The sequence below is a fragment of the Vipera berus genome (assembly GCF_964194415.1).
Source record: "Vipera berus genome assembly, chromosome: 2".
NCBI lineage: Eukaryota > Metazoa > Chordata > Lepidosauria > Squamata > Viperidae > Vipera > Vipera berus.
Genome location: NC_138203.1, coordinates 116,531,297 through 116,550,765, shown reverse-complemented (window position 1 = coordinate 116,550,765; position 19,469 = coordinate 116,531,297). Strand labels below are relative to the sequence as shown.

The 19,469-nt window shown below is 41.0% G+C and overlaps 1 protein-coding gene across 1 annotated transcript; it reads left to right on the top strand.

Annotated features, from left to right (window-relative positions):
* Positions 1 to 2,867: 2,867 nt before the first annotated feature.
* Positions 2,868 to 15,872, top strand: ACP5 (acid phosphatase 5, tartrate resistant). The gene is made up of 6 exons (XM_081319830.1): positions 2,868 to 2,936; positions 3,376 to 3,503; positions 7,531 to 7,785; positions 10,638 to 10,765; positions 12,166 to 12,511; positions 13,693 to 15,872. The coding sequence occupies exons 3-6, from the start codon at positions 7,534 to 7,536 to the stop codon at positions 13,933 to 13,935; spliced, it is 969 nt and encodes a 322-aa protein (XP_081175956.1). The 5' UTR covers positions 2,868 to 2,936; positions 3,376 to 3,503; positions 7,531 to 7,533; the 3' UTR covers positions 13,936 to 15,872.
* Positions 15,873 to 19,469: the final 3,597 nt, after the last annotated feature.

Here is a 19,469-nt window from a genome sequence, read left to right as displayed (position 1 = left end):
GTTGGCAGAAAGGCTTAAAACTTCACCCAGAAAGATTAGGCATGTCATGAGATTTAAGCTGACTGAAAAAAAGTCTACCATGAGTCCAGCAGTTTCTGCAGAATGTGGTTAAAAAGTAGCAATCACAACAGTGCAATTGAAGCTCTGCTGGCCTTTTATGGGCATCACATAAAGAATAGATGGAAGGCTGACCACACCATTGTGGCCCCACCCTGTAGACCCCTCTGCCTGTGTCTTTTGTTAGAGGGAATCCTCGAAAAGAAGGGAGACATTACATGTAGTCCTCAACTTAAGACCACAGTTAGGACCAGAATTTATTAAGCTGCTACAGAACGTGCCGTGACAAAGGCAGTGATAAGGCACTTATCATCTACTACTAATATCCCAAAGGAGGAAAAGATTGCAGAAGGCTTAAGGGAAAAAATAGCTGAGCAATTGGGCCTCAGACTCTGGTTATAGGTTTCTTGTCAGGGGATGGAGCTGCTGTGTGATATGCCATGCCAGCACACGGGAGGGAGGCCATTCTGGGGCATCTACTCCCTCAACAAGATGGGTGACCATGCGCTGGTGCTAGGTGCTGAGTCTGTTTGTGTCAATTTAACAAAACATCAATTCTCCCCCTGCTAACAATTTTCTTCCCCTTCTGCAGCAGAGACAGCATATTTTATATATCTGAAGAATATATGTTGTATTTATTTATTTATTTAACATATTGTTAGAAGTTAAGAGACTTCTGACATTTCAGTTGCTTGTTTTGGCAAATAATTAAAAATACCTATAATAATTAAATAATTTTAGATTAATTTTAATAAATTAATAACTTTAATAATTAAAATATGTAAGAGCCAACAAAAGATTGCTTAGAAGCTAAAAGCAGCTTTGCTCTGTGCCTGGGTAGTGGCTTTCCCCATAAACAGTATTTTATTTCTAGACCTCATTTCCTCAAAGGGTAAGAACAGACTTCTCTTAAAGTGGTAGGCACTCCCTCCTTCTCCCAAGTAGGCTTTGGAAGGGATAGTATGCCCTAAAGACAAAAGCAGCTGAAAGAGACAGCCACTGCTGAAAACCAATCCTGGATTATTCAAAGTAATGCCACTTAATTCTGATTAACAAAATCCATGTGTGTGTGTGCACACGTGTGTGTGTGTGTGTGTGTGTGTGTGTGTGTGTGTGTTTTCTTATCAAGGTTTTTTGGGAAGTGCTTCCCCCTGCTTCTTTCCTAGGATTGCAATAGAGCAACTAGCTCAGAGTCATGCAGCTTCATGCGTAAGGTGGGACTGAAGCTCACAATTTCCTAATTTCTAGCCTGGTGCTTTAAACCACCGTACTGAACTGGCTCTCAAAATTAAGACTATGGCTCTCTGAGGACTAAGGTCTATGTTGTTGTTGTTGTTAGTTGCGAAGTCGTGTCCGACCCATCGCGACCCTATGGACAATGTTCCTCCAGGCCTTCCTGTCCTCTACCATCTTCTGGAGTCCAGTTAAGCTCACGCCTACTGCTTCAGTGACTCCATCCAGCCACCTCATTCTCTGTCGTCCCCTTCTTCTATTGCCCTCAATCTTTCCCAGCATTAGGCTCTTCTCCAGTGAGTCCTTCCTCCTCATTAGGTGGCCAAAGTATTTGAGTTTTAGCTTCAGGATCTGGCCTTCTAAAGAGCAGTCAGGGTTGATCTCCTCTAGGACTGACCGGTTTGATCGCCTTGCAGTCCAAGGGACTCGCAGGAGTCTTCTCCAGCACCAGAGTTCAAAGGCCTCAATTCTTTTGCGCTCAGCCTTTCTTATGGTCCAAATGATAATCTTAAAATATACTGCTTGCATCTCAGATTCTTCCTAAATGTGGCATCTCAACTAAGACATGATGTTTGGCTGCTTTTACTCTGACTTGGTCTCAAGTGGACTTTCCTGATCTGTTCAGCAGAGGTCACTTGATGAGTAGGTCACTTCCTGCACATCACTTTTCTGTGCATTTCTTTACGTAAACTAACAAATCCCTTAAAAACTAGTGAATTTTTCCCTGAGACATTCTTTTCATTTCACCAGAAGTATAAGAAAGTGAGACCCGACAGTGCAGTTCCCCCCCACCCCGCCCCGCTCATTCAGAAATTAATCCTACTGTGTTTCACTAATTGCAAAAAGGGTTGTAAAAGCATGAAGTCCAAATCAAAGTTCTCACTTTCAGGCTCTCTTGTCTATTAGCCCAGTGTTCCACCAGCTTTTTTTTTTATGGCCTCCTTCTGACCTTGTTTTTCACCAAAGATCCCCAGGTCCAGGACTATTGCATGGTGTCCGGATCCAGACATGGGACAGTAACTGGAACTTTTCTGTGGCCATCTTGGCACTTGCTGGGGACCTGTTATATATTTTTCACCCATGGTCCACTTTTAATATTCTAGGCCTCCCCTTCTCCATTGAAACTGCTGTACTAAGCCATGGGCGGGAAAAGTCCCATAGCTGTCTCTTATGGGGAGGGTTTGCTTTACCCAAGTCCAGAGGTCCCCAACTCCTTCCCTGCCCTGGGATCTTGCTGGCTAGTTTTGATCTACATCTACAGGAAGGCAACTGAGCATGTGATGCAATGGCAACTCTTCTCTGAAATGTGCTGCATTTTTATATTTCTATTTTATAATTATGTTTTGATTGAAAATTTTAAGTAATCTTCAATGTACGCCAAAAGAGCACGATTTTATGTTTTCCTTTTTTATTTTGGGTATGTCACGATAACTTATCAGTAGCTGTCTCTCGGGGCTTGAAAGAAGTGTCAGAATTCTAGTGTTTGTTCCCAACTGTGTCTTGAAGATATTCTCCCATGGCACGTGCAACTTCTGTTTAAATATTGTAATTAATGGTTGCCTATCACATTTTCTTTAGATATTAAAAGTCAGCTTTGTTATGCTTGACTCAGGAGGATCAAGTAGGATTGAAGGACAGCGTTCAAGGTCAGCCCCCCACCCCCACCCCTTGCCTTGCTTGAGCAGACCCAGCCATCTTCCTTGTTATCTCTACTGGGAGCGTCAGCGGGGTTTGACCTTTTATTTGCCTAAGTCACACAAAAGCCTTTCCAGTTTATGTTTTAACATCCAAAGATCGCCCCCATCTGCACAGGACCTCCCAAAGGATCGTTCCTCCACAAGCGCCGGCCACCTGAGAAGGGTTAAATGCCTTCGGCCGGCTGCCGCTCTTATCAGCCCCGCTCAGATTAAAGAATGACTTTAACCCCAAGCCTGCGGAGAGGAGGGAGCGTCACATGGCGCGCGGGGGGGGGGAGTGTGGTTTGTTCCTCCGCTTTACTCAGCTTTTCTGCCTTGCCGCTACTTCCTTGAGTGGGGGGGGGTGCCGGAGGGAACTGCCCACCCCACCCCTATTTCCCCTTTCCAGCACCTGATAAAATGCTCCCCTGACCAGTGTGAGTCGCTTCAGTGGATCTGGCACGGGCGATACATCCCGGAGCGAGCGGCGCTGAGAGGACCCCTGGACTGGCGCGTCGACCGAGAAACCTGACAGACGTAAGGAGGGCGGCTTTGCGGGCACCCAGAGGGGAACGCTGCCGCCGTAACAGGTGGCTGGAGGCAACGTCCTTTGGGCTGGATGGGTGGCTTCTAGCTGGAAAAGACCCGTGGATAGTGGGATGCCAGCGTGGCTAAGTAACAGCGGCAAGGAGACATTAGACCACACGAAGGAGGAAGCGCAAAACCAAATTTAATTTTATACCAAAATGAGTTCTGAAAAACAAACGGCAAACCAGCCAAAGAGGCAGTTACTTTGCTGGGTCTGTCCATCTTCTCTCTCATTCAAGGCCTTCCAAAAGCTCTCCAGTGAATTAATACGGGACAATGGAAACGAATGGGGTTCCCATTTGCAGTTGCCCTCCGTGCAGATGAGACGTAGAGATCCTCCAGTTTTTAACCAGTACCATTTTCTCGGATGGGTCATCATCTTAAAATGAAATATAAAAGGGAGCGGTAGTAATTTATTCAAGAGTATCTTAAGTACTGTAGCAATAAAGCTTCTCATATGGATTGCTATAGCCCCTGGAATAAGACAAAATATTTGGATTATACCATCTATTATTTAATTCTTTGTTAATGTGAGCAATGAGAGGAAGATCATGTCCTGCTCTGAAAAGTCTTAGGGCTTATTTATTTGGTTTTATTACTTGGTTGATGTGTTATTATTGTAATAATATATTACTGACATTCAGTTTTGTTCATTAGGATTTGCTATAGCGTATTTACAGTGATCAGACAAAGGCAGATTTACAATTATTAATAATGAGAAATACTTCATGCAAAACAATCTGGAAGATAATAATTCAGCTTTTTCCAAGTAGGAAAATCATCTTATGTGAAGTCTTTTTTAATATTATATATTTGGACAGGGGATTGCATAGGGGATCTTAAAGGTCAAAGAAAAGAAAGCCACAGAAGAATTTGGAAGAGAATAGGTTGATAACTAGAAAGATAGGTCATTTAGAGTGATCCTGTCTTGTATAAGTCCAATTGAAATGCATATGAGTTGCTCAAAAGGCCAGTGCTGGAGGCTGCCTCTCCAGGCAATTCCTCTCCTTCCTCTCCTCTACACTTTTTGAATATGTTCATTGAGAATTACATTTAAAAACACATTAATGAAACATTCTGGATAGAACTGATTTCTTAACAGTTTTAAAGCAAGAAAGCAAAGATTGACATTTGTACTAAAAAACTGCTTTAGGGGTTTTTAAATTAATTTATTTTTACTTAAAAGAAGGTGTATTTTCAAAACAATATCAACAATAAATACAAAATAGAATAGTTTTGTTTTTGTTTTTTTATTCCATTTATATCCCGCCCTTCTCCGAAGACTCAGGGCGGCTTACAAACTTAGCAGTAGCCTTCATTCTATGTATATGCCTGCTTATTAGGGCTTTCGCACACACCCCAAGCGGCATTATTACAAAGTCAGCTTAATTGCCCCCAACAATCTGGGTCCTCATTTTACCTACCTCGGTAATACAATTAATGCTCAATTAATAAAAGACGAAGCATGCCAACCAAAATACAATATAACAGGGCTTTTCAACCTTTTCACCAATTGTACCAGTTTTAGGATATGGCAACATCCAACATTTTCTGGGCTCAGCAGAAGTGCCAGGATCAACGCCGAGCTCCTGGTGCTGATCCTGGCGCTTCCACTGAGCCCTGACAGCCCCGAAGAAGCGCTGATCCTGGCACTTCCACTGAGCCCTGACAGCCCTGCAGCTCCAGTCATCTCTCACTCAGGCTTGTGTGTTGCTGCCACCGGTTCAGCTCATTCCCCTCCCCCACTACCACTTTTCTAGGATGCTCATGTATCACCTGCCAGGTGCCAATGTACCACAGGTGGTACCCGTACCACTGGTTGAAAAGCCCTGCAATATAAGACAGAAAAAATATGATATAGAAAATATAAGATATAGAAGATATAGGTTAAAAGAAAAAATAGGCATTTTTTGAAATTAACACTAGTATCTGTTCTATGTTACTATATGTATTAAAAGAGAAAAAAGGTTAGCATTTTTAGTATGCAAAGTTTGTCCTCATACCAGTAATCTTAATAAAATTATCTTAATAAATTATGACATTTGCTATTTATATGTTCTGGAATTATATCTAGTAAAATACATTGTACTTTAGAATTTTCATTTTGAGTTTAATCACTAAGATTGTCTGAATGAGGTAGCTCTCTAATATTGGGCAGTTTTGCTTGCCTACCTGTCTCATGGCAGGGAAATGAAATTTAATGTAACCACCATTCAGTATACCTTTTTCTATTTAATTCATGATTTTACCATTTTTAGGTGGCATTCAAGTTGCAATTTTTCATATTGTATGTATTATTTTGATGCATATAAAAGGTAAAGGTTCCCCCGCACATGCGTGCTAGTCGTTTCCGACTCTAGGGGCTGGTGCTCATCTCCGTTTCAAAGCCAAAGAGCCAGCGTTTGTCCAAGGACATCTCCGTGGTCATGTGGCTGGCATGACTAAACGCCAAAGGCGCACGGAACGCTGTTACCTTCCCACCGTAGTGGTCTCTATTTTTCTACTTGCCTTTTTACGTGCTTTCAAACTGCTAGGTTGGCAGAAGCTGGGACAAGTAACAGGCGCTCACTCTGTTATGCGGCACTCGGGATTCGACCCGCCAAACTGCCAACCTTCTGATTGACAAGCTCATATATGATGCATATAGCCACCCATTAAATGCATAACTCTAGGTGACTTACAATAATTTTAAATTCTACCAAAAAAAAGAACAAAAGTAGAATCCTAAACATATAAAAAAAGCATATAAAATGAATCCCAAGGGTGATTTTTCACAAGGCAACTGGACTTTCTTCTTTTTCTTTGAAGACATTTCGCTTCTCATCCAAGAAGCTTCTTCAGCTCTGAATAAGAAGAAAGCCCAGTTGCCTCATGAAAAAGCACCTTTGGGAAAACTATGACCTGGATGACTGAGAATCTCCATAGACATATAAAATAAACTAAAATATGGTCATCTCCAGATAGGTCAATAGATGCTGACCGCAGTCACAACTGATGGCTTTGGTCAATCAAGGTAATACTTTTGAATAAGTCAGAGTCACTGAAAAATATACAGAATGAGCAAGATGCACTGAGATAATGTATTTAATTTATAACAACTTACTTGTGTGATAGATCCATTGACCCACTGAGTATTCTACATCTCTTCAGCAGTAAAGCCAATATTTCAGTGAGACTAATTCCCATTGTGATTGCCATATGAAAGCTTATCATGACTGGTAGGAAAAAACCAGTGAGTGATTTAATGCATAAGGAATTCCTAGAATCATTACTATTCTAAAAGATATACTTTTATTTATTTATTTTATTTTATTTTAATTCCATTTATATCCCGCCCTTCTCCGAAGACTCAGGGCGGCTTACAAGCTTAGCAGTAGCCTTCATTCTATGTATATGCCTGCTTATTAGGGCTTTCACACACACCCCAAGCGGCATTATTACAAAGTCAGCTTAATTGCCCCCAACAATCTGGCTGAAGTATATCTTACACTGACCACAATGTAACAGGTGCTGAGGAGTGGGTAGCACCATGTTAGAACTTAAAGCGGGGGAATGCTTTCCTCCCAGGATTATTGGAGTGGGGGGGGAATCAACCACTAGTCCAGCTAGGCTTCTGTATAAAACTGAACAAAAAGAGCAGGATGATACTGCTGTGTTTTTAATTTCATAATGTCTGAAAAACTGCAGTCCTGTTTGAATGTTTGGATGGTCCAGTATAAATGATGTCACCATGCTGGCCATTGGAATCCCGGTCAAGTGACCTCTAGAGAGGGCAGAATTAGCTTCAGGCTCTCTCTCTTGAGCAACTAGAGGAAAGGAAAGGCATAACTCTACCAATAATAAAGCTAGAGGTGGGAACCAGAACTTGGCTGGACTTTCCAGATACGTTCTGGGATTCCTTCTCCTACCTTTTATATGTGTGTGTCTGTGAGCATACAAATACATAATATGGTATCATCTTTTCTCTCATTTTCAGAGAATGAGCTTCTTGTACCTCTTGGGGGTTTTCCTGGTTGTCCTTCCAAGCCTTGAGGCTGGTTCCTCCCTACGCTTCATAGCAGTTGGAGATTGGGGTGGAGTCCCCAATGCACCTTTCTACACGGCTCGTGAAGTAGCCGTGGCCAAAGAGATGGGGCGAACTGTTGCTTCACTGGGAGCTGATTTCATCTTATCTCTTGGAGACAACTTTTATTACAGTGGGGTGACCGATAAGTATGACAAGCGTTTTCAGGTGAGGAGCATGAAAACACCATCAGGACTCTCTGAATGATGGTCTTAGAAATTAAAACTCATTTCTCAGATGTAGTGCATTAGTGTTATACAGTTTCAAATACTTGAAACTCAGTATTACTTTAGCTAGTTTATTTTTAAAATGTAGTAAGATCATATTTATGCTAACCATGTAGCTAACAACATTTCTTAGTTTCTTAGTTATAATCCCTGGTTCGTGTGCAATCCTTATATGCATCTAGTTGAGCATTCTGCAAGGTCCTCCTCTTTTGAGCTAATATTGATCATTTGGCTAGCCCTATGTAGATATTTCTCCACCATTTTGTGGAGTATATGTCAGGTGCAAAGGATCCGGACCACAGGGTTGAGTTGTAGCTCATAAAGATTTATTGCTCACACCCATACACAAGAATCTGGTCAACTAGCTGTCAGCACTAAATTGGCACTAGATAAGGAGTGAAGACAGAAATTAGAAAATGAAGCAAAATGTTCAAGGAAGTCTTTGCTAGCTTACCGCATAAACTATTGTCTGACAATTAGGATGTCTATCCAGGCACCATTTTTGCTCACTGAAGCATCATCATGCCGCCCTACAAATGTTCTTGCTGTTATTGCTGAGTTCTCCTTATCAGTCAACCAGTGTTCACTTTGGTGTTAAATAGGCACCATAATGCAGACAGTGTTCCAGCCCATGTTTATGCTGGCCTTTAATTCCATTGTAAATTAAAATGAAGTTATCTACTTAATGGGGAGTAGCAACACAAAAGATGTCTAAAATGTTAGTTAGTAAGTCATCATGATATCTTCACTTCAGCAGAGATAGGGAATTAGGAAGAAGAATGAGGTGGGAGATCCTGCTCCTAGGTTCACCTTGAAGTTCAGAGTTCTATATACTATTGAACTCTTACAGATATTTCTTTTGTGTAATGTTTGGCTAAAGGTGAATCAACTGAAGCATATGAATGACAGGGAAGCAGTCTCATCCCAAATCAATTTAAATTATATCAGTCAGTGGGTTGTCAAGCATTCAGATGTCTTTACCAAGCAAGATGTTACAAAAGGTTAGATGGGAGGATTAGTGAGAAGGGGAAGACACAGATAAGGGGGGGGATTTACTTATTCAATTGAAGGAGCCTACATGGTCAAAATCCTAAAATTTGGAAGATGCACATTTAAATAGATTACATCTTGCCAGATCAATAGAAAAAGCAAACTGTTTGTGTAGAAATGATAGAGGAAGTGAAGAAATGGAAATGATAAAAAATGAAAGGTTTCAGAACCTTGGGATGAAGTGTTTGTTTCTTGTGTTCAGAGAACAGAAATATTGCAAATGTGAGAAGAATGGAATCAAAAGAACAAAGGATGGGCTTGAACAATGAGGAAAACTCACTGCAATCTACCTTCCTCTGGTATAGGAAAAAGAGTTGTTGATGCTTCTGTCTGTAGCCACAAATAACCAAATTATGTAAATTACCTCTGAAGAAACTTGTATCTAGGAGAAAAAAATGCTCAATCATTACACTGAGAATGATAACAGTAGAAAAAAAACTATATACTTCAGAGATGTTGCGGTTTTGGTTCCAGATCACCTCAATAAAATAAATTTCGCAATAAAGCGCTTCACACACATTTTTAGTTTCCCAGTGCATATAAAAGTTATGTTTATGCTATACTGTAAACTATTAAGTATGCTATAGCATTATGTCTAAAGAAACCCAAAGTACATACCTTAATTAAAAAATACTTTATTGCTAAAATGCTAATCATCATCTGAGCCTTCAGCGAGTCATAATCTTTTTGCTGAGGGAGGGTCTTGCAAAAAACCACATTATTCACATAGCACAACCAACTGAAGTACCATAAAACAAGGTACACCTGTACTGCTGCACATAGGGTAAACATATTCCTCCCCCTCCTCCTCTAGGAAGAAGGGTGGCCAGGGATTTCCTTCTTCAGCTATTTACAAACGTGCAGCTTCTACCCTCAGAGGACAAAACCTTATTTGGGAATAAGTTTCTCTTAGGAAACAGGGCCCCTTATATAGGAACAGTCTGGCTGTTTGGGAGGGAGGGAGGGAGAGTTCGGCTTCTAGCCTCCAAGACAGGCTTCTCCAGGGATTAGGCCGCGTTTAGTCACTTGGCTAGGCAGGGGTGGAATTAACTCTGATACAGCATCAGATCGCAACTGAACATCCCAAAGAGGGTGAGGGGCAATCAATCAATAACTGAAGCAGATTCCTGTTTTGGAAGAATCCAGTTTTGGGCCTCTGACAAGTCCTCCCTTCCATCAGAACTGGACGGACCCTTCGCAGGAATTTGTAGGCAGTGATGCCCCTCTTTAAAAGGCAAGATGCTTCCTCTTCATTAAACCCCAGAAGAAAAAGGTTGATCCATGATTCCATCTAGGCCCAAATGCAGAGGCTCCCTAGCTTTTCCTAGGGGTGTGATGGAGTGGAGCTGTCAGTCTGTAAAGCTACAAAGTACTCAAACATTTTAAGTTGATGTCCCCAACCTCCTACAGGTAGTCCTCTACTTACAACCACAATTAAGCCCAAAATTTTCAGTGCTAAGCAAGACAGTTAAGTGAATTGTGTCCCATTTTATGACCTTTCTGCCACCATTGTTAAGTGAATCATGAAGTTGTTAAATGAATCATACAGTTGTTAAGTGAATTATGTATTTGTTAATTGAATCTGGCTTCCCCCATTGACTCTGCTTGTCGGAAGCCAACTATTGTAAAAGAAACAGTTTTGTGATCCCTGGAAAAATCGCGACATTTTTACCAGCAGTTGATACTGTGCAGAAAATATTTCTTCCTTTTCCCCACAAATAAATGTTTCTTGTTCCTTTATAGGAAACCTTTGAATCAGTTTTCCAAGCACCCTCACTGCGTAAATTGCCCTGGTATGTTGTGGCTGGAAACCATGATCATTCTGGGAATGTGTCTGCCCAGATTGCCTATAGCAAAATCTCCAAGCGCTGGTAAGACTGACAAAGGATGGAAGGAAATGTAGTCACTGGGTATGCAGGTCTTGGTGAGGAGAGAAACAATGTGCAAGAAGTGCCATTGCGTTGCAGGGAATATCCTCTGCTAGAATATTCACACTAGAATCATGTAACCCTTGAAGAGGCCATCGGGGCTAATCCTGCTCGGTGCAGGCAGCTTCTTACAGCATCTCAGGCAGATGGTTGTCTAACCTCCACTTGGGCACAAACACTATTGGCAAGTGACCACTTCTCTAGGACATTAATTCTAATGTTGAACTGCACTTACTATTAGAAAAAAAAGGATTCCACCCCCCCAAAACATTAAATATCAATGGCTACCAGATTATGCTATCTCTCAAAGAGCATGAATCATTCTTTTAAATTACCTTTTACAATAACATACAATAATCGTTATTATCCTTGGGGTATGAGAACAGACGTTATACAGAGACTTGTATGCTTTCTTTGAGTTCCTATTTCCTTCTTAAACAGAAACACCCTCCTTCCCCACACACAACTATGCTAATTGAACAGTTGTGTCCTGCCCTACCCACAACAGTGATAACACTTTTAATTGTTTGCCTCATACATATGTGCAGCAAACCAAGATTGCATCAACATGGCAGCACAGAGATTAAAGTAATAATTCAAACTCTATTCTTAGGTACATGCATTTGACATAAATCAGTCACAGTTTTGGATCATGCATCACAGTACACAATTTTTAACTGGCTTCCAATGATCTGGCTGTGAAAGTGTTCCTCTTTGCCAAGGGACATATTGGACATAAACCTCTGGGACATCATTTATTTTATTCTTCCTGTGATTTTATATCCTGTCTTTATATGTACATGCTTACACTTTTTAAAAGAAAAAAAATGCAGCTCCTGCAGAGATTATTAGTCATAAGCTCTTTCTGGTTTTTGAATGAACTTGAGAGTGGAGTCTGGCCAACATCTGTACTGTTATTAGTGGCCAACAGGCTGAATTCCTGGGATCCTCTTCTACCACTTGTTTCTGCTTTCACTGAGAAACAGACAGTAAGTTTTTAGGGAATCCCATGTTACTTTTACGGCTGAACGTTGGCCTGGATTTAACTTCTGTACCTCTCTGGGCTGGCTGGCCACAGTGGTTCAGTCACATGGGCAAGAAGCATTTTCCTTGCTTCTCCAAATTACATTTGTAAATAAAGTTTTGGTTCAAGGACCCAAAGCTGCCAGTTTGCTTAAGCATTTGCTATGATATTCCCGTTGGGATGGGATTACTTTTTTAAAAAGTAATCTAGAACATGTGCCTTTTGCAGATCTTGAAGTAGCTTGGAAATGCTCTTCTGAAATAGAAGCATGTTCTCTTGCTTTTCTCTAAAGCTTCTTCCTCCAAACTTTTTTATGCAGGCATTTCCCTAAATATTACTACAAGCTGAGGTTCAAGGTGCCTGGCAGCAATACTACTCTTGCCATCCTCATGATAGACACGGTGACCATCTGCGGTAATTCGGATGATTTCCAAAGCGAGCAGCCCTTACGTCCTCAGAATGCAGGCATGGCCCGTAGCCAGTTGTCTTGGCTCCGCAAACAGATGGCCAGTTCCCAGGATGACTACTTGCTGGTGGCAGGGCACTACCCAGTATGGTCTGTGGGAAAGCACGGCCCCACTGAATGCTTGGTCAAGCAGCTTCAGCCACTGCTATTGAAACACAAGGCCACTGCCTACCTATGTGGCCATGATCACAACCTGCAGGTAAGAGGAAAAAACCTCATGTCACTTGAGTTCTGCTGTCCTCTGTAGGGAGGGAACCTGCAACCCTCTAGATGTTTCTTCCACTACCCCCATTGACCATCTTGGCTGAGGTGCTTGTGGCTGTAGCACAGAACATTTAGAAGGTTACTGGCTTGAGTGTGCTATTGAATGCTTCCTGGAATGGGAACCCAACTGATGAAAGAGAGAAGTCTGAGCCAGGTCGATCAAGAAACCTGCCTGTCAGTCTTTATTATGGGAAGGACAATAGGCTCCTTTATAATTGCTGGAGATGACCAAGACTGTAAATGGTTTATGGCAATAAATGTAAAATGAGTTCTTCATTTTACATTTATTGCCATATTTGCAGTTTTTCTGATCTGCTTTCCAGTCTGCAGTCTTTATTGCTTTTTTATAGTTTCTTTTTTATAACAATCTCAAGCATAACCTTTCTGCTTTCATTGCGGATTGAGTGAGAAAAACCTAGGCAGTGTTCTTTTGCCTTGACTTACCTTTGATCCTGTCGTGTTTGTACTGAACCCTGTGTTGCACCTATTCTTGCCTTCTCTCTAGCCAGCTCTTTTGGTTTCTTGAAAGTTCTCATTGGGTTTCTCCTTCATGAAAGCTTTTCTTGAATGGGCCTAGTTGTCCTATGTGTGTTTCCTGAGGATCTATCCCCAAATCCACTCTCTTTTGTTCACCTCACACAAACTGAAAGCCCTTTTAGCACAGGTATGCATTTCATTGCCTGTGTCATCTAGCATATTCTGAGCATTAAATGCAGCAATTGTTCTCCAGGCTTATTTTGGCTGGAACATCTAATATTTTTTCCATTGTTGTGATTATAGCAATAATGACCTTGCTATGGTTATTCTGCAAGTCCCGGACTGAGCTAGAAATCGAGCAATTAACCAGTGGAACAGCTTGCCTCCAGAAGTTGTGGGTGCTCCATTACAGAAGAGACTGGACAGCTATTTGTTCGATATAGGTCCTTGGACAGGTAGTTAGACTAGGTGATCTCCAAGGTCCCTTCCAACTCTGTTATTCTGCATTATGAATAGAAATCTAATTAATGGAATGTTAATGTGCAATTACAGCATAATGGACAAAGAGGCCCCCAAATGGTGTGATGCAGTCCTAATCTAAATCTGTTGTTTCTTCTTCTTCTTTCTCCAATTAAATAGTACCTACTGGACAAAGGTGGCATAGGCCATGTCTTAAGTGGAGCAGGAAACTTCATGGATAACTCCAAGCAACACCTCCATAAAGTCCCAAATGGCTACCTACGCTTCTTCTATGGGCAGGGGTCTTCCCAAGGAGGCTTTGCCTACTTTGAGATTGATGGCAAAGAAATGCGTATCTTCTATATAGAGGCCAGGGGCAAGTCCCTTTACAAGACTTCACTACCCAGGCGGAGACTATTCTGAAATTCAGACAGCAGTTTTGCTAACTTCTGCATTAGATACTGTGACTCAGAGAGAGAGGCACTGGTGGCATCTCTGGTTCACCCACACCCTCGCTTTTTTCCATTAGGTTGAGAGCTGGCAAGTGTAAACAGGGGAATTAATGAGAGTTTGTGTTACTGTTTCTCATATTTTGAGAGTCACTCCCAGTGAATGTAACCTCCGAAGTCCCATGGGTAAGCTTGGGGCTCCTGCCATTCCTTGACAACCTCAGATCAAGAATTGTCAATGATCCAGCTCACTTGCTGCATGGACGGAGATTCCAATTCATCTCTAAACAGTAGTACAGTTTAGTTTTTCAGGATTTTAGGATAGGCTAATAATAGAAGCTGAAGACTTAGCAATATCAGCCAGCGGTACAACTCCCATCTAGCTTAACTCCACTCTTATTCCTGAATAGTGTTATAGTCTTGCTGTATGCACATTCTATTGCTAGATAACATATGGGGGGCAGTTTCTGTTGGCAGTGCTTTTAGCACCCAGTTGTCATGCATACATAAATAAAGGTGCCAATTATTGAGGAATGAGAAACACAGTAATAACATTCTCCAAACTTTCCTCAACACTCTAAAGGAAAAATGAGGACAGTTCTTTGATTTGGTTATGTAGTTTGTCCCAGAAGCATGCTAAAAGCCTGACCTTATCATGAGCACAGTGTAGAAGCAGTAACCGGACCTAATGATGCCACTAACACTAAAAAATTAATATGTTGTCAGTTTCAGATGAAGATAGCGGGATTCAACAGGCTGAAGAATGGGGCAGAAATTAACTTTAACACTTGCTGTTTGAAGTGCTGGAGAAGGGATTAAGTTGGATCCAAGAATAACAAAGACTTCATTGTCATTGTCCCCCACTGCCACTTTAGGACTGTACATCCATTTTTTTTCCATTAAACCATTTTAGGTTCACAATTCTGCACTCTGTAGTATGAGTAAGTAGTGCAGCAAGGGATTTCCCTCCTCTGCATGCAAGTCCCAGGAGACAGTAATTATTATTATTATTATTATTATTATTATTATTATTATTATTATTATTATTATTATTATTATTATTATTATTATTATTAATTTTATTTGTATACCGCCCTTCTCCCGAAGGACTCAGGGCGGTGAACAGGGCAATACATATTAAAAAAACAAGATACAAAAATTAAAAACGATTAAACAAAATGCCCACAAATAAGTTAAAACACATTAAAAAGTAGGTTAAAACAGATTAATAAAACCCAACCCCATCCCATCAGGCCAGGCCAGCTTGTTCAAAAAGGTAGGTTTTGAGATCGCGCCGGAAGGAGCGGAGGTTAGGCGCCATCTGGAGCTCGACCGGAAGATGGTTCCATAAATCCGGCGCGCCCACAGAGAACGCCCTCCCCCTGGGGGCCACCAGTCGACATTCTTCCTTAGTAATGGCTAAGGAAGAACAGTATACAGGACATCTCTTGCATGTGTTAGAAATTATATTGTTTAGCCACATCAGGGCATTGGATTTAATGGTTCCTTATCCAAGGGATTGATGCCCCTATGCTTCAGACTTAGAGAACATCATGACATGTGTGCCAAAGGGTTAGAAGACTTTTCTGTATTCTAAATGGATTGCCTGACTAATGATTTTGCATTGCAAATACAGGGAGAGAATGAACATCTGATAATGCATCATTTCCTTTCTTATGTCTTATCTGTTTTTTGATAGATTTTGCTTGAAATGTTAGCTGCAGTTATGTATTTAAAGTCATATATTTGCGAAAAATGGGAAAATTCAGTTTCCTATGAGATGTATGATTATTTACCACCAGAATTCAATTTTATTCTCTATGTGGTATTCTTAATTTGCTTTATAAGAGAATACAATCTTGTCATTTTTTTCTTGCAAATGATTGTTCAATAAATTTCTTATGAATAATGTCTGCTTCTTTCATTCATTTAATTTCTGTAAGATATTTTGAAAAAAACAGTTTGCCTATCAAGTCTGGTTGCTTGGAGTTCCAAATTCCTGACTCACTGAATAGTGGATGCTTCTCCACATTGCTTGGCAAGAACATCAGTGTCTGCCAAGGTATCAGTGGTTTCACAAATCTTGATCTTAATGTAGGTAAAGTGTGACTGCCGGCCATTGTTTAGACAAAGCGAAGGAAGCACTTGTCCTGCCCTCAGGTGCTTTGGAGAATAAATGGATCCCTCTTGCCTGTGACAGCACCTCAAATAATGGAAGACTGTCTGTGGAAATTCTCAATCCAGGTCATGGTTGTTCCAAAAGTGCTTTTCCAAAAGGCAACTGGATGGCACCATTGGAAGATTGCTATCATGTCACTGCAAGTCCTCTTCATTAGCCTAAACATACTTAATTCCCTTAGCTCTTCATTATATTGTTACTCCTCTCTGCACTCTTCCAGGGCAACAGCATTGTTTTGTATCGTGATTAGAACTGGATGCAGTATTTCAAGCATGGTCTTAATAGTGCAGTATAGAGTGGTATTGTTATGACCCAGGTCGCCTAGGGAGAGACAGGGTATGATAAAGTCCTTTATTGCTCTGTTAAAGTTCACAACAAATGGTCCTACAATGACTGGTAAGGCTCCACCCCACACTTCCCTGAAGGCAGCCACCCACAGTCCCCCAAACAAAAGCCAGTAAGCACCAAAACCGATTTGCAAAGGCAGAGAGGAAGTCCAAAGACAAGGTGCAAGCTCACAGGGCAAGGTCCAACGGGTAAGGCAAGTCTACAGGGTAAGGCAAATCCACAAGGCAAAAGGCAGCCTGCAAGACAAAGGCAAGGCACAGGCAACAAGAGTCAAGGCTTGAGGTTTTTTTCCAAAGCTGGGAGAGTATATGCCAAAACAAACAATTGTTCCTGACAAAGACGATCTCTCTCCCCCTCCCCACCAACTTCTGTTTAAGTCATCCCATGCTAGGTGTTCCTTGTGAGGAGTGGTGGGGGTGACCTTTTCCTGAGCAACCTTACAGACCTTCTCTGAGCTTGCCTCTGCTCTACTCTCCATGTCCTTGGATCAAGTGGGGGAGGCAGCTGTTCCTCATCAGAGGGGATCTGTTGCCTCTCAGCACCACTGCCTGTCTGCAGCCAATCCTCCCCCTTGTCCTTTGAGGGCAGACCTCACCCAATGCCTGAAGGGGCTGGGACAGCCCCTGGACTCTCCAAACATTCCAAGGGAGACATGCCATCCCCATCAGATGGTCCCGGTTCCAACTCCTCCAAACTGGGATATAATGGGGCCATTGTAGGTATTATCATTTCTTGTGATCTTGATCATCATCTTGATGCTATCCCTTTCTTAATGCAGCATAGGACTGCATTGGCTTTTTTGGCAGCTGCTGGCTCATAAGTGGTGGTCCACAAGGACACCTAGATCCCACTCACAGGCACTATTGTTAGGCTTGGTACTTTCTATTCTGTACATGTGCATTTGGTTTTTGCTGCCTAAGAGTAGGACTTTACTTTTCTCACCACTAAAAAAGGTGAAATTTCAAAAGGAAGATTGATTTTCCATTACATAGCAGGATGGTGTCTTAATTTTTACTTTTTCTGTAAAATTATGAAAAGCTATTGTACCTTATCAAGTTACCTTTATTTTTAATAAGTCTTCCACAATTAAAATTAGTTGTCTTTGGAACATGATTTTGTTCACAAATTAATATATATAATAATTCCAACACAGTAGGAGCCGTGTGAGTTTTACTGGAAGAATAAATTCTAAGTGTTTGCCCAAAAAGAATGCATCAGTTTGAAACCAGCTATGAACCACCTACCATGATGTCAGCAGTGTGTAAGAGCCAAACTGATATATTTTTGGCAAGGCTGCAGGATATTTGAAGCCACAAGAAAATTTGTGGTTTCCTTAAAACCCTGCAACCTTGTTCATTGGTTGGCTTTGCTAGGATTTTGTAGGCACCCATTTGAAAGGCAGATTATTGTTCAACATTTTTTCAGAGAAATGTACTTGTGTATTTATTTATTTAAAATACAAATATGGATGCTTATTTTATATAATACAACTCTGAGCATCTATCAACAACGACATACAAAAATAAAGAAAGCTTAACCAAATTTCATACAAGTAAGAAACCATAACATATCCAGTGGTGGGATTCAGCCAATTTGCACCAGTTCAGCAGAACTGGTATCTAATTTTTTGTTGCCCAAGCCCAGAACGGACTTCCGGAAGTGGCATCCACACAGAGAACCGGTTGTTCACATATTTGAATCCCATCACTGATCATATCCATCACAAATACACATTTGCTGGCACAAGGAAATGTAATATTGCAAGACTCTGTGACAACTGAGGCTAATAAATTATGAGAATCCTGGATAGTGTGAGTGCCTTAACTATAGAGTAAGGGATAATTTTGTAATCATTCTTGTATTTGCTACAAAAGATATCAGAAGCTTTTTCTTTCTATTTCTAATATTTTATTTTTGCACTTTTGTCTTTTCCTTTCTTCCTCTTTTTTCCTTACATTTATTTCTTTACTTTGTATTCATTTTTGTTCATTTTTATCTTCTTTTCAAAACTTTTAATAAAATTTATACCAAAAAAGGACTGTGAGAATGTATGCATTTTCTTAGGAAAATATTCTTTAGAGTGTGTGAATCCAGCTAAAATTGGCCCTTCTGGAATCTGCAAGGAATTCCACAAAACAATTACAATAAAAATTAAAAATCATATAATAAAATTGAATGTCTCAAATGTGCATCAAGATACACACATATTGTATCTTTGCTGCAGAAGCTTCCTATTCACACCAATATTCTACAAGCAGTTGTTTGTCTGGTAAAGAGCAATTCTTCCCTGAAAGGCAGTTATGTCTTTGGCCCAATACTCTTCAACATCTTCATAAATGGTTAAGATGGAATAGAAGTCCCTTCCAATTCTGTTATTCTGTTATTTCCCATTAAGAAATTCAGGTTCAACTTAAAATGTATGGCTTTTTTTCTCTCTCTCACTCTTTCTACATTTGGTCTTATAACGATCTTATTGTTCTAGGCCAGACATGTCAAACTCGCGATGTCACATGACATCACGTGATGTATCGGGACAGTTTTGCCATTGCTAGCAATGGGGTGGGCGCGGCTTCCACGTGACGTGTCTGGCCCGTGGGCCAGCAATTTGACACCCCTGTTCTAGGCTATCTAGTTATCCTGGCCCAGAGTCATCAAAACGTGTAGAATACTGTTTTGCACATCGTCACACAGTGACTGCCAGGGTAGGCACAACCAGTCAAAAAGCAAACCATCAGAAGGCAAAACTGCTGGGATATAACTTTTCTACTCCTTTGAGTAACTTCTTTTTTCTGGATAGAAAAAATAAAGAATTTGATTGCAGCTACCCATCTTTTTCTGAAAATGCTTATGGGTGCCCACAGGCCTACTGGGAGCTAAAAATAATACTGGACGACTGTTTGCAGCCTGTCATTTTTTTTATCTATGGTAATTAGAAGGGCCTTTTAAAAAAAGGTGGGGAGGGGAGATGTCAGGCAGTGCAG